The sequence below is a fragment of the Dipodomys merriami genome, unplaced genomic scaffold (genome assembly GCF_024711535.1).
Source record: "Dipodomys merriami isolate MVZ:Mamm:240054 unplaced genomic scaffold, mDipMer1.0.p SCAF_20, whole genome shotgun sequence".
Taxonomy (NCBI): domain Eukaryota; kingdom Metazoa; phylum Chordata; class Mammalia; order Rodentia; family Heteromyidae; genus Dipodomys; species Dipodomys merriami.
The window spans coordinates 31786160-31802500 of record NW_027203382.1 but is presented as its reverse complement, the minus strand read 5'-3'; the positions used below and the strand labels follow the sequence as shown (position 1 = coordinate 31802500).

The following is a 16341-nucleotide window of genomic DNA, read 5'->3' as shown; positions in this document are numbered from 1 at the left end:
AATGTGAATCTGAACAAAAATGAGAATATTTTAAACACTATAATCACAAGCTCCCTCCATTTTTTAAATTTTTATTGAGATTAGGTGATTACATAACTTTCACATATTTCACAGTATTAGGTACAGTCACAAACACATTTTTACCTTCACAAAGCAAATTGTCATTATCATGGTTTATATAGTTTGTGAATTCTATGAGCTTTGATGCTACAACTATTTCTTCCACATCAGGTGGTATTTACATTTCTTTCCTTTTGCTTAGTATAAGCTATTTCCTCTTTCCCTCTTATTCCCTCCCTCCCACCACTGCCTTGAGTTAGTTCATTTTCATCTATGTCCAGTGCAGCTGATAGCTCCCTCAATTATTTGAATTCCCTATAAAATTGAAACTGTGAAAGCTGTTATGTGTGATAGTGTTAATAGGAGTTTGGTTACTATTTGGGTCACTTAGATTTCCTCAGTTTGATGACCACAGTTTACACCCTTAAAACTAATTAGCCAATTACAACTGGCTAGAGAATATGCAAAACTCAATACAAAATACACCATGAAAGTTACTAAAAAAGTAATAACTTGACTAAAATTAAATTATTAAAAAGTAATAACTAAGCACATGTATTTTCTTCTTGAATTATTTTAATAATGTTCTTGTAACAAAAGGGCAGATATTCTTCATGGATCAGAAAATAAACTGTAAATAGTAATAACACTGAAACTCAAATTCAGTTAGTTTTCAGTTCAGGGTTCCCTCCACTGATCTTATTAACCAAAAACACTACAAAGTGTGTAAGCTCTTGGTGTAAGCTCTCTCAGCAAAGAGAGCTTTTCCTGTGTTAAATGTTTTATGTAGTAAACCTCTTCATGGCTAGTGCTTGGAACTGGCTACATGGATTGCTTATTTAGCTATAAATCTTCAGGAAAATGAGAGTAGGAGAAGACAGGTAAAAATCATCAAAAAGAAAAAAATCATAAAAGAAATTCCATTCTCTGTAGAGATGTTTCACTGAATTGCTCAGGAATTCGTATGACAGTCTCCAAAATTAACTTTAATTGGATTTTCCTAAAATAATTAGGATGTACATGGGAAATTATTTCCTAGCTATTTCTTCGTGTGTGTGTGTGTGTGTGTGTGTGTGTGTGTGTGTGTGTGTGTGTGTGTGTGTGTGTGTGTGTGTGTGTGTGTGTGTGTTTATGTATGTCTGGGTATAAAGACTTGTATTAGAGAAACCATAAAATTTACCTACACTGGATTACATTTGGTCTTTATAAAAGCCCTTTTGACACTAAAAATTTTATCCTAGTTAAAAAGCTCCTGCTCCTTGAAATAATACTGATTGTCTAGTTACCTGCCTCCAGGAAAGCCTCCATTACCTCCTGCCCTTCCCATTTTTTGTGTCGTTAACTTTCAACCAATATTTGAGCAATGTTCTCCAGTAAAACACACAAATTTTTTTTAGGTCCCTAGTACTACAAAAAATGCTTTTCTGAAAAGCAAATGCTTTTTAGAATGATAGTTCTATTTTCTCTCTCCACTTCCACCTATAATTGTTTTTCATTTTTATTTGGGTACTAAATAAAATCTTAATGTCTTACATCAGAGGTATGTACTCTTTCCACAAAATTGTACCAAAACCATATTGTTCTTGCTGGGCACTGATAGTTCACTCCTGTGACCTTAGTCAGAAGGCTGAGATCTAAGGATCACAGTTCAAAGCCAGCCTGGGCAGGGAAGACCATGAGACTCATCTCCAAACAACCATATTAAAAATCAAAAGTAGAGCTGTGTCTCAAAGTGGTAGAGAGCTAACCTTAAGCAGAGAAGCTCAAGTACAGTGCCCAGACACTGAGTTCAAGCCCCACAACTAACCAAAACATATAAATATATAAAAATATATGTAAATATGTGATACATGTAATATGTATAAATATTATATATATATATATATATATATATATATATATATATATATATATATATATATATATATATATAGTTCTTGATGCCTTCCATTTAAGTATTCCCAGATTTTTTTTCCTTTTCTTTAACACCCTGGAATACAGGTTGCCTTCACTGGCTCTCAAATGACCAAGATAATAAAGAATAAAGTCACTGGTCCAAGAAGACAATGTAAATTAGCATTCCTTTGTTTGTATTTATTCATTTATTAAGAAATACATAACTAAACTTACCCAAAGTTCCACAAGGCTTATTTTTGTAAGTGCAGATATCATACCTAGGTAAGGAAAAAAAAACAAGAGAAAAAAAATTGTAATCTGATCAAACTTGTAAAATAATTGGTATTATTTCATATTTCTTTGTTGGAGCACTCACTGGTTGTCAAAGGACAATCAATGAGATTATGAGCAGCCAGTTGGAAAGCCAGCACTGTAAGCACTCTGGGGGACAGAGCTGGCTGCAGATCAACACAATATGTGCCAGTAAAAAGGCAAGGTTAAAGTGGATTTTTGTAATGGAAAATTTCATAAAACCATCTACCATATTGTTTTGAATCTAGAATAGCTTCTCTGCAGGCAGCCTTTAAATAACAATCTCTTGCAAACTGCCTAGAATATTTTCTTATAGCCACACATTATATTTGGTATTTTTTAACTATATGCACAATTTGAAGTTCCTTCACATAACAAGACAGTGTAATTCAGAAATAGGAATTAAGATGGTATTATATATTTTTTCTGCTTGTATATATGCAGGGCAACATTAAATACAACTTGGTGAGGCTGAGCATGATGGCTCTCTCTTATATACCAAGCTACTTGTGAGGTAAAAATTGGCAGAGTTATGATTCATGGACAGCCCAGGCCAAAAAAAAAAAAATTAGTGAGATCCTACCTCAGGAAATATAAGCTGGGCATTGTGGAACATACCTCTTCATGTCAGCTACATGGGAGGCATAAATAGAATGATCATAGTCTAAGGTTAACTCAGGCAAAAGCATAAGACTCTATTGGAAAAATAAACTAAAGCAAAATGTGCTGGAGGTTTGTGGCTCAAGCAGCAGAGCACTTGCCAAGCAAGTAGGAGACCCTGAGTTCAAACTATACTGCTGACAAAACAAGAAAATGAAATACTTCTTAAGTGATTCAATAAAGGTCTAGATGAGTAGCCCAACAGATGCTTTCTAATCTTAGACTTATTCTAATATTGTCTTTCACAATAACTCAGTACAAACTATTGAGTTCATAAAGCAATATTGCAAGCTTAAAATTGCCACATTTAAAATGCTAAGTCAATATTGAACCATTTATTTCAAACATTTTTAGCTATCCTTACACACTAATCTTGAAATATAAGATGCAGAAATTCTAGAGTAAGAATTTTAAAAAATACTTAAAAGACTGAAATCTTTTATTTCTCTGTTTTGTACAATAAATAAGGTTTTCATGTTTTTAAAAACTGTAACGCTTCATAAACTATGGAGAATTCTAAATTAAAAAAAAGAAATTTTAGTCAATATTTAAGAATTAGTAGTTAGTTGCATTCTTAATCATCAATCAACACATACATGTTATTTCACGGGAAAAAACTACAACTAGCTATATTAATGGTGCTATTGAATGTATTAAAATCCCCACAAATTCCCTCTGTAGATTCAGAATTTCATATTCTTCATTCTATTCATTTCATATCTCAGAAAAGGGATTTTCTTTTCTCCTAATCATTCATATATTCAACCTCTCCTCTTAACAGTTTGTAAGCTGTGAAATTGCAGTGTTTGGGAACACTCTTAAATGCAAAATACAGAGAGAGTAGTGGTATACTCATGAAAGTACCTGAAAGTATGTTTCAGGTGTCGCTATCAATTTATCTTGTGACTGTCATGTGCAAGCCTATTACATTACATAGACACAACTCATTCCAGAAGTCTCTGAGAAAATGTAAGCAAAGACTTTTCACAAGTAATGCAAATATAGATGTTTAAACAGAATTTATTTCTAATTTCTCAACACCCATACTTGCCTTTCTGGAAACCAATCTGCAATCCACTAGTTTTCCTGTCTTTTCTCTTTCCCATTACCCTGTTCCTACTTGCTAAAAAAGAAAGCAAACCTCTCACCTTTCCCAAAATGTGTTATGGTATAACATCCCAAAGAGTAAAACTCCCCAAGACATAAAGCACAGGGTCAATTCAAGAAAACATTGGCACTGGGAAATAATAACCTTAGCAGCAAAGCAAGAAAAATTGAAGAAAATATGCTTATATCATCTTTGGCAAGGCTCTATCAGTCTTCCTGTTTATAAATCCATCTGTATATCTATCTCTTAACTGAAATTTATAAGTGAAATAATCTTCATGGAGTATATTAACATAGTCATTTAATCTAAAAACAAAATCAGATGACTGATTTAAACAAATTATATAGTGAACATTTTTCATGACTGAATGAGCTAAATATGCAGCTCCAAAGTTTTGATGAGATCCATTTAAAGCATATAAATTTAAAAATATTTAAATAACAAAGTTCAACAAAATAAACACTAGGAAGCTGGTACTTAAAGGGTCTGGGATGGAGTCAAAGGGAAAGAGGTAGGCAAATGGAAAGCAGAAGAGGGGAAGACAGTGAAGATTTAATGTGCATCCTACAAAATAAAAAAAATTAAGGAAGGGGTGGGTAGGGGAAGGATGGGTAGGGAGAATGTTGAAAGGGGAAATTGCTGAAGATACATTGCATTCATAAACTGCTTTGTTAAACAGCAACTCCTTTGTGCGACTACTTGCAGATAATTTTTTTAATAGAGAGATAAAACAAATTTAAATTGTACAAATAATACACCTTTTAAAATAATTCATTAAGTCAGTTAAGTAAAAATAAATCAATAAATGCCAGGACAAATAAATTTTATTTCTAGCTCACACTGGTCTTTTCATGATTATTTTGCCTATATTTCTTACATTATATTTATAAAAACAGTCACATTGTCCTTATGTCATAAATGCAAAAAGCAATCAATAATATGGACTAAAACATTTTATACATTTATGCATTTGACTCCAGTTTTCCCAATTCTGATATATCTATAGAATTCTCTTTAACATAGAAAGGGAACTTGTAATTTCTTCATAGTTCTTGAGTTCTACTCACACTGATCCTTCTTTATTCTATGTACACAAAACACAATTATGATCTATGGATTATCTTTAATACCAGTATTGAAGAGCAACATTTTAATATTCATTTATACGTAGACTATCTAAGCACTTACATTCCCAGACATACTACTGTACACCAAGAATCTAAAGATGAATAAGTAACACAGTTGAGGTCTATTTGAAAAAAAGATAAACATAGATAAGTTACAAAATAATGTAGAAAAGGTGAATAAATAAAATACATGTAAAAATTTTATAATGCAACCAATATATTCTAGCTATTATAATGATGGTTATTATCCATAGTTATTTTACAAAAAATAATTACAGAGGAAGGAGCGTTGATTCTACATAGCAAACTAAGAAGCTTAAGTCAGTCTGCAAAAAGAGAAGTTCCTAATTGGTGGAAGGAAGACATGATAGGGTGATAAGAAAAGTAATTTTTGAGGGAACAAGCATGGTGGCTCATGCGTGTAATCTTACTCAGAAGTAGCTTGAGACTATAGTTTGAGGCTAGCCTAGGGAAAAATTTTGTAAGACCCCTATCTCACAAACAAGTTGAGCATGATGGTATGTGTTTATGCTCCCAGTTCTGTGGGAGGTATAGGTAGGATGATGGGAATCTCAGGCTAATCCAGGCTAAAACACAAGACCCTACATGAAAAATAAAACAAACAGAAAAAGAACAAGTAGGGGCATGACGCAAATAAAAGAACATCTATCAAGCCCAAGGACCTGAGCTCCAATCACAGAGCCACAAAAAAGGAAAGAAAAACTAATCATTTATATATTTATCCACAATGATACCTATTTGACTAGATTTTTCTTTTTTATATTATGCTTACTATCATCTTCCCTGAATATATACAACAGAATAATAGCAACAGATTATGAACAGAGGGAAGACTTCAACCTTAGATTACAAACTTTATAGCATCCTACTCATTAATTCAATAGCAGAAGTTCACATTGTAGTTGTATTACAAGTTAAGAATACATCTGAAACATTTAAGTTTTTATTCAAGGTAAAGTTCTTCAATGATGGCGAATTTTCATTCCAATACTGAGCTGATGAGTACAGACAAATTTCTAGACTTTCATGAATATGTTTACACGGTGTTGCATAACCTGCATATATAAAAGTGTGTCACATTTGAGGAGTTTTAATAATTTTAATTATTTAAATTATTTAAATTTTAGACCTATCTTCTGTCATGTCAATTCTCAGAGAATTCTGTGGTTCCTCCATAACAAAATTTTGGCCAATCGACTTCAACAATTCATGCAAAAAATCATACACCATGATCAAACAGGATTCATTTCAGGGATGCAAATCTGGTTCAATATATGCAAATCAATTAATATAATTCATCACATCAACAAGAACAAGGATAAGAACCACATGGTTATCTCAATAGATGCAGAAAAAGCATTTAACAAGATCCAACACCCCTTTATGATGAAGGTTCTGGAAAAATTAGGAATCCATGGAACATTCCTCAATACAATAAAGGCTGTATATGACAAACCTACATCCAGCATTATACTTATGGTGAAAAACTAAAGCCATTTCCTCTTAACTCAGGAACGAGTATTAGAATGCCTAGCTACTGCAATAACACAAGATGCAAATATAAAAGGGATCCAAATAGGGAAAGATAAAGTAAAACTCTCCCTTTTTGCAGATGACATGATCTTATATTTAAAGAATTCCACGGACTGTACTCCCAAATTATGCAAGCTGATGCAAAACTCTGGCAAAGTAGCAGGGTATAAAATTAACCCTCAAAAATCAATAGCTTTTCTGTATGGCAACAATGAGAAAAGCATGGTTGAAATCAGGAAAGCAACTCCATACATAATAGCCCCACAAAAAAATAAAATACCTAGGAATGAGCTTAACTAAAGAAGTGAAGGACCTCGATGATGAAAACCTTAAAACCCTAAAAAAGGAAATCAAAACAGAACTTAGAAAGTGACAAAAATGCCCATGTTCCTGGATTGGAAGGATCAACATCGTGAAAATGGCAATACTTCCCAAGGCTATCTACAAATTCAATGCAATACCTATCAATATTCCAATCTCATTCTTCAGGAAATAGAAGAGGCAATCCAAAAATTCATATGGAACAAAAAAAGACTCCACATGGCAAAAACGATCCTTAACAGAAAGAACAGTGCTGGAGTAATATTAATACCAAATTTCAAACTCTACTACAAAGCCATAGTAATCAAAACACTTCGGTACTGGCACAAGAACAGACCTCAGGACCAATGGAATAGAATTGAAAACCCAGAAATGAACCTACAGACCTATAGCCATCTAATCTTCGATAAGGGAGCTAAAAAAAATAGAATGGAAGAAAGACAGCCTCTTCAGTAAATGGTACTGGCAAAATAGGTTAACCACCTGTAGAAAACTAAAGCTAGATATTTATATATCACCCTACATCAGAATCAACGCCAAATGGATCAAAGACCTTGGAGTCAAAGCAGACACTCTGAAAACATTACTGGATGGAATAGGAGAAACCCTAGGTCTTGTCACTGGCCGAAATTTTCTGAATAGAGACCCAGAAACACAACAAATCAAAGAAAGGTTGGACAAATGATATTGCATGAAATTGCAGAGCTTTTGCATGGCAAAGGACATAGCTAGCAAGATCAATAGAAAGCCCACGGGTTGGGAGAAGATCTTCACTAGCCATACAATAGACAAGGGTCTCATATCTAAAATACACCTGAACTCAAAAAATTAAATCTCCCAACATCAAATGCTCAAAGAAACCACTGCCCGATAAATAAGTGGGCTAAAGACTTAAAGAGAAACTTCTCTGAAGAGGAAAGGATGGCCAATAGACACATGAAGAAATGCTCAACCTCCCTAGACATAAAAGAAATGCAAACCAAAACAACATTGAGATACCACCTCACCCCAGCTAGAATGGCTATAATCAAGAACTCTAATAACAACAGATGCTGGAGGGGATGTGGACAGAAGGAAACCTTACTGCATTGTTGGTGGGAGTGTAAACTTGTTCAACCACTTTGGAAAGTAGTATGAAGGTTCCTCAAAAGACTCCACATAGAGCTCCCTATGACCCAGAAATCCCACTTTTGTGCATTTACCCAAATGATCACCAACAAGACCATACTAAAGCTACCAGCACAACTATGTTTATTGCAGCATTATTTACCATAGCTAAAATATGGAACCAACCCAGATGCTCCTCAGTAGATGAATGGATCAAGAAAATGTGGTATATATACACAAGGGAATTCTATGCCTCCATAGAAAGAATGACATTGCCCCATTTGTTAGGAAATGGAAAGACTTGAAAAAAATTATATTAAGTGAAGTAAGCCAGGCCCAAAGAAACATAGATCCCATGATTTCCCTTATTTGCAATAACTAGTATATGTCTGAGACAAGCAGAAAAGGTCAGATAAGTTGATGATAGGTGAAATGAACCCCAAGATAAGTATTCAAATGTTTTTTTCTTCCATGCGATTGTTTCTAACATATTTATAAGATTATTTCTTTGTTGCTTTGTATTTCCCTCCCCCATGGTATAACCCCAGCTTTCACTGTATTTGATGTTGGTATAATTTGTGGAGGGGAAGGGAAAAAAAACAAATTGTTTAAATAGGGCTACAGGTAGACCCATTGCAACAATGAGATGTACAAGTCCTTATGTTGAAAAACGAACTTTACAACTTTAGGGGGCAGGAGATGGGAAGGGATGGGAAGGGGAAACAAAGGAGGAGGCAACAATGCTTGATAAGAAATGTACTCATTACCTTGACCATGTAATTGTAACCCCTCTATAGGGTATTTCCACAATTTAAAAAAAAAAGATGATTGCTAATTGAAATGAATGCCAAGCTATGGAAACAGGAGGAGGTTTTTTATTTTTTTGTTTTTGTTTTTTAATGTACTGTATGAAGTTACTTTTTTTTTCTTTCATATTTTTCCTTTGGTTTATCCCCTGTCCTCACTGTTTTTAGTTTTGGTACCTGTGTCATATATATATATATATATATATATATATATATATATATATATATATGCATACATACATATATGTGTGCGTGTGTGTTTATCTGATTTAGGGAAAGGAAGATGTATCACAAACTGGTGAGACAAAGGACAAAGGGGAAACCAACAAAACAGCGATACACCCAAGACACTATGTTGAAAATGAACTTTACAACTGTGAGGGGGAGGGAGGGTCAGGGAGAGAGAAAGTCGGAGAAAACAAGAGAGAAAGTAATAATGTTCAACAAGAAATGTACTCATTACCATACTTATACAACTGTAACCCTTTTGACATCACCCTTACAATTAAATTTTAAATAAAACAAATACTAAATTAATTTAACCTAACAAGTATCATGAAAAATAGCTAAAAGTGATTTTTTTCAAAATAGTTAAAAGTGATTTTACAGGTCAACTCAATATGAATCCCATACTAAAAAAAAGGAAAAAAAAAAAAAAAACCTGCCCTAAACACAGAAACTACCGACTATGAGAAAAAAGACTGAGTAAGATGCACATGGCTTAAAATAGTTTACACCAACATGAAATGAGTTTTGTTTGGATTCTAAATCTGCAGTAAATGTACAACTAAAATTCCTCTTTGTAAGATCTACAATTATGGCAAATGTCTTAGTATTCCAAAGACACTCAAATAGCCACCACGACCATCCACCTTTAAAAAAAATGGCTTTAAATATATACATAAATGTGGTACTGAAAGTTCAGTACCAATACCACTTCATAGAACCAGGCACCTCGGTTTCAACCTACTACTCCCAAATTGTTTCCGTTTCTACACCACTGTAACTAACAATGCTGCCAGACTACACAAAACCATTCAGTGGTTTTGTCTGATGTGGAAAAAAGTCTATGAGGGACTAGGAGGGCCAAAATTTTCATGCCAGGATAAAGATCTAAACTGGTTGAGCTAGAAATTGGTGCCTTAACCCAATGCATCATCACCTTATTTCAATTTTTTTTTGAGTCTAAATAATTTACCAGGGTATTTAATTTATTTTTTGTATTTTTTTTGCCGGGGGGGGGAGGGGTTCCGGTCGTGGGGCCTGAACTCTGGGCCTGGACACTGTCCCTCAGCTCTTCAGCTCAAAGCTAGCACTCTACCACTGAGCCACAGTGCCACTTCCAGCTTTTTTTTGTTTTTGCTTATGTGGTGCTGAGGAATCGAACCCAGGGCCTCAGGCATGCAAGGCAAACGCTCTACCACTGAGCCACCTTCCCAGCCCCGCAGGGTATTTTTTTTTTTTAATTTTATCACTTAAAATTGCTTTGGATGAAGTAACTGTAGTTACTTCATTCTCATAGATTGTTTTGAAAAGAATGAATGTATATAATTTAAAATTTTTTGACAACATCATGAATATCAGGTTATAAAATGAACATGTGAATTGCTGAAGAGAATATGAAGTGAGCCTCTCAGAATATCTAGGTTCTAGTCTTGGTTCTACTGATAATTAGTATTAATTCTCTGTCAAGTTTTCTCATTGTGCTATAATTTTTAAATACTGTTCCCTCAACTTCACTGTACTTGTACAAAGTCAGATGAAATATGCTATAGGAACACAAAGGCACTTAATAAATTAACTACTTAAAATTAATAGAACAGAATACTTTCATTGTTACTGTTTTAACCCAAGAGAATTCTGTCAATGACATATTTTACCCATATCCAAGGGCTTCTTCTCTAGGCCTTCTTCCTAACAATAGTTGTAATCTATAAGTAGATTTATTTTTCTATTAATTTAACAGTAGGAAATAGTGCTTAAAGCATATTCCATGTGTTCCAGATGAAAGTTACCACAATAGCAGGAATTATGGAACTCAGTTGCTCTTTACAAATTAACTAATGAAATCCTATTTCAACTAAAATCTTTTTAAAGAAAAATTTTAAATATTATTATATAAAGATTATCTTTTCTTATAGTTTGCCATCAAAGACATATGGTTTATAAAAACTCCAAGCTGGAAAAGTAAACCTCACACTTTAGGGTTGTATAATATCCAGAATTCATAATGTTATACTTAAGATACTATAAGATCATGTCATCGTTTGTGATTCATCATGTATTAAATTATATTCAAAGTAATTTTATACTTAGTAGTCATAATAATCTAATTCTTAATTATCCTTGAGTAAAATAGCTAACCATCACATTTTTAGGAAGATTATTAGAAAAAATTATGGTTTGTCATATAAATAATTTCAATATAAATAGCTTCAAATTTTGGGAAAATTAAAAGCTAGAATCTGAAAAGTGGAAAAAATAGCAGTAACCCATATTTTCCCTGCAAAATGATGCTTTCTAGTAGAAGATATAAAGTTTATTGGTAATTCATAGGCTCAGTGCTTCCTCCTTCCCCCTTTGGCAATGGACATTTCCACATCTTGAAAGCTCACTGAGCTGATTTTAGTATTATTTACTCCTTTTATCAACTCTAAAATAGGGTTATGTGTAACCTACTGAATGCAAATAATCTTGGGAAGTATTGCTTAGTGGAGCTCTATGCTAGTAGCATTCAATTGCTAAGAAACTTTCAAGTAATCTTTAGGGAAAGCTACCTGCCAAGCAATACAATTTTGTTCATGATAAGAAAATTACTTCTGGGATTTAGACTTTCAAATCAAAATAAATCATCAGTTATTTAAAAATGATTTTGTCAATAGAAATGGTCACATAGTGGAAAAATTAGTAAATCATGCTTTGTTAAGTTGTTGATTGTAAAATCTTTACTTATTTTGATATTGTCTATTTATGCTGCCCAAACCACATCCACTTATCAGGATATGACTTTAGCCAGCTTGGTCAAGGTTTATACTTTTTATAATATACAACAGCATTCCTGTCTTTTTAAAACCAGTTGTGTTTGGTCAGAGCTGACAAAGTTAAACTGCTTAGCCTATTGGAAAACAAAACAACTGATCCACCATGAGATTCACCATTTATTAATTATATGCCTTAAAACAGTCATCAACATATGAAGGACCATAAAATTAACTGTCTTAACTATTCCATCAAATTACTATGATAATGAAGAAATATATCAAATTCCTATGAGCTAAAACACGGTATTACATGCTTGTATAATACAATGGTATTATGCAAACATATAAAATTTTAATAGAAAAGTTTTCTTAATATTAACTAAATAAAATAAAACTAAATACATTCTTCAGCATAGAATTCCTAAGGGTCTAATAACCCTGTTCTAAGGACCTTCTTTACAATATGTTACATAGGCAGATCATATTTTATGTAAATTTAGGCCAATTCCAAATTAGCAAAACATCCAATATAACTTCCTTCTCCAAAGTTAAAAAATCCTTATTTATGTATAAGACTTATAGCACTTTCAAGATATAAGAAAGCATTTATAATTTCAGGTAGTAAGCATTCCTACATAATCAAAAACTAATAGATATGTTTCTGGCTCTGTTTTAAAACCTTACAGTAACGGAATGAAATGTAAAACATTGAAATGCAAAAATACTTTGCTATTATAGGCACAAAGTGATAGAATAATAATCCCCCCAATAAAACAAGAAAGTTCATTTCCTTCAGATTAAATCAGATTATCTCATCAGATCTTAGAAAAAATGCTTCTAAAATTAAGTTGAAGAAAATGTAACTAATCTGTTTCTTCAGAGACAAAAAAAGGATACACTATTTTTAGTGTTACATAAAAAACAGAAGTGAAATTTATTTCCACGAATTCTATATTCAATTATTGGTAGTCAATGGTAATAATTGTTGGAAAGCTTTATAAAAATACTATATTCCTTCCATTGGGATTATGAAAAAAGGAAGACTAAAAGAGGAACAAAATATTAAATATAGAAATTCTAACAAAATGATATTTGAATCCAGCCAAGATCAGAAAGACATGAAGGAAGAAGTCACAATGCCCCCTGGCCGCTGAGTAAAACGATGCTTCACTCACTACTTCACTTTTTAGCTTGTGGATTTACACCAGAAAAATCCTAATTCTGCCATACAAGCGTGTGAGACTCTCACATCTATCATGTACCCTGATTGTTTCATTTCATCAAAATTAATATCGCTAAAGCTATCATCTTACTGACCCCATATTCTCACAAACTGGCCAAGATTTAAAGGCCAGATGGTACTAAGTGTTAAACAAGTAAAGTCCAAATTCAATCCATCTGACTGCTGTTCTCTGAGTCAATACAAGCTCCAAAGGATCCTCTCCAGTTCCCCACCCCCTGCCATGTTCAGTAGACAGACTACTCTGTTCTATAAATACTGTCGCTTCTGGATGCCTTTCAGGGAAAAGCCAAAAGAAAATAAATTGTAACAGTCAATCCAAGAAGCAAGAAGGCATGGATAACAACCAAGACAGATTCTCTCCTTTCTGAGCTCCCATTCCAAGAAAAAGAACACAGGAGAGGAATTATTTTACAAGACAGAACAAGGCAACAGAGGACTGTGTGCTATCAGGATTCGTCAAAATATTACAAAGATAATCATGACACTACTTAAGTGAGTATTTTCACAAGCAAAGTGAATTGAAAACTAAACAAACTGAAAATTTCATCGTTCTATTTACTGTTCACTTAACATATGCAGGCAATTGTTACAAGTGACTTAAATTAATTAATTTAGAGTTGGGAACATCTCACATAAGCTCCCAAATTCATCTTTAAAATACATTCTTTAAGCTAGGCACCAGAAACCCTAGCTATTACCACCTGTATCCTAGCTATTCAGGAGACTGAGATTTGTGCATCAAGGTTTGAAGCCAGCAGGGCCAAAAAAAAAAAAAAAAAAAGTCTATGAGACTCTCTTTTTTTTAATAAGTTTTTTATTGTGAAAATATTGTACAGAGGGGTTACAATCACATGAGCAAGGTAATGAATACATTTCTTATCAAGCATTGTTGCCTCCTCCTCTGTTTTTCCCCTACCATCCCTTCTCTCCCATCTCCACAACTACACCCCCCCTCCTACCCCCCAGCCTAAATTGTAAAGTTCATTTTTCGACCTAACATCTCATTGTTGCAATGGTTCAACCTGTATCCTTATTTATCTCTAATTAATCACAAAAAGCCAGACTCAAGTGGTAGAGCACTAACTTTCAGCAAAAAAGCTCAGTGACAGGGCTTAGGCCCAGAGTTCAGATTCTGGAACTGGCAAAAAAGAAAGAAATCTTTATTTGGAGATGGAATAAGTCATCTTTAATTATAGTCCAACCACAGACACTTGAGAATACATACATGTAAATCATGCTTCTACCCTAGTAATACTCTAAAAAGTGTGCTACAAAATTAAAATGTACTTTTTTTTCCTACTTCTTAGGAGTCAGAGATTAAGAAAATAACAGTTTCAGGCTAGCCTGAACAAAATGTTAGTGAGATCCCATATCAATCAATAAGCTAGGTGTGGTGAAACACACTGTTGTCCCAGCTCTTCAGGACACAATAATTAGAAGGATCACAGTCTGAGGCTAGCCCTGGGCAAAACACAACACAGTCTGAGGCTAGCCCTTGGCAAAACACAACAACAACAAAAAATCACTAAAGCAAAGAGAAACAGAGGTGGTAAAGAATCTGGTTCATATCACAGCTATGAGGCCCTAAATTCAAATTCCACTACAGTAGGGTAAAAAAGCCTAAAATTTCTAACTTAAATCTGATTTTTCTACAGATACAATTAGGTTTGAAGATGTCAGACTCAATGTCAGTACTCCGTGGGAACCATATTTTGCATGCCCAATATCAAACCAGCTCCTAGGACAACCTGCATCAGATGACAAGGTCAACATCAGCACACAAAGATGCTACCTCCTTATTCCAACTGGAACAAATCCAAAGAAGCCTTCTCAAGTGGCTGATTAAGTATTTTGTTCTGACTGCTTCTTTCTGACCAATCTTGTTCCTCCCTTCTCCTCCTCTACAATTGTAAATTCTGAGTTCTCATTAGCAAACTTTCTGCATATTAATCTTTTATTTCCATGCATAGCGTATTTGGAACATTTGCCTTGCCCAAAGTGCTTGGGATCAGAAGAATTTTAGATTTCTAATTTTTTGGAATTTTGGAATATTTGAATATCCAAAATGAGATGTCTTGGTATGGGACCCAAACCTAAGCACTAAAGTCATATATGTGTCATATATACCTTAAACACAAAACCTGAAGATACTTTTATATGGTTAATACATCTTTGTTTTGATTGCAGACTACCACCACAATTCTCAGACATTAGCCTCTTGAGTAGGTAGGATTACTAGTGCCCAGCATTCATTAGCTTTTAAGAATTTCTTACAAATGAATACTAATGAATTACTAAATAATGAATGCTCTTTTTCGTGGTATAATTTGTTTTTCAATTTTCCTTGTAATTTTCTAGCAATGATTATAATATACAGAGTTCTATACAATGAAAACTCTTAGTGTCTAGTTGCTGAAAAACCCAAAATATGGAAGGTAAAGACAGGTTTCTTAGAGAAAGTCTCTAAATTATAAATAATTATCAATAATTACAGCCTTATCAATATAATGATTCCAGTTGAGGTAATTCATACACTTAAAATGTGAAATTTTTATTTATAAAAGCAATCTAAGGAGGCATATACAAAATGATTCTCTCCCCTCATCCCTCAAAGGATAACAAAATGAATGCTTTTAACTGACAAGTAAAAAAAGAATCAAAAACACTCACTAACATTGTTGTGACAGTTTTTATAAGCCAAATACTACATTAGATGTTGAGCTTAGATTTAATCTTTTTGAAACTCAAAGTAAAGTAGAAAAGAGGAAAGATAATATATTCTCGTAGCTAATAAAAGAAAACCTATGCATTTTTCAAAAGACATTTTTCCTCTGTAAATACTTTTTAACATACACTTTAATTAGCCTCAGTTGTATAAGGGATTTCATTTATATCTCTAAAACTATTTCATAAAAAGAAAGTTTAAAATGGGAACCCTTTATAGGAAACATTGATCAGTTGACACACATTACCTTTGACAACAGTTTCATAGATGCAAAGTCAAGGGTCACTTTATGAAAAACATTCAATGAGGACCTAAGTCTATTTCAAATGAGTATTTATTGAGTATCTACAACGAATCTAGGCTAATATTACCAAATATGCTACTACATCATATTCCTTATAAAAAGTCTTTTGTATATAGACAGGAGAGTTAACAGTTTCC

At 33.4% G+C, this 16341-nt stretch overlaps 1 protein-coding gene across 1 annotated transcript in view; it reads right to left on the bottom strand.

Annotated features, from left to right (window-relative positions):
* Positions 1–16341, bottom strand: part of LOC138833027 (A disintegrin and metalloproteinase with thrombospondin motifs 6) — a 209476-nt gene that overhangs the window by 144943 nt on the left and 48192 nt on the right. The window contains exon 8 of the mRNA XM_070031386.1: positions 2191–2234. Within this exon, the coding sequence (XP_069887487.1) occupies positions 2191–2234 (44 nt within the window). The remainder of the gene's footprint in view (positions 1–2190; positions 2235–16341) is intronic.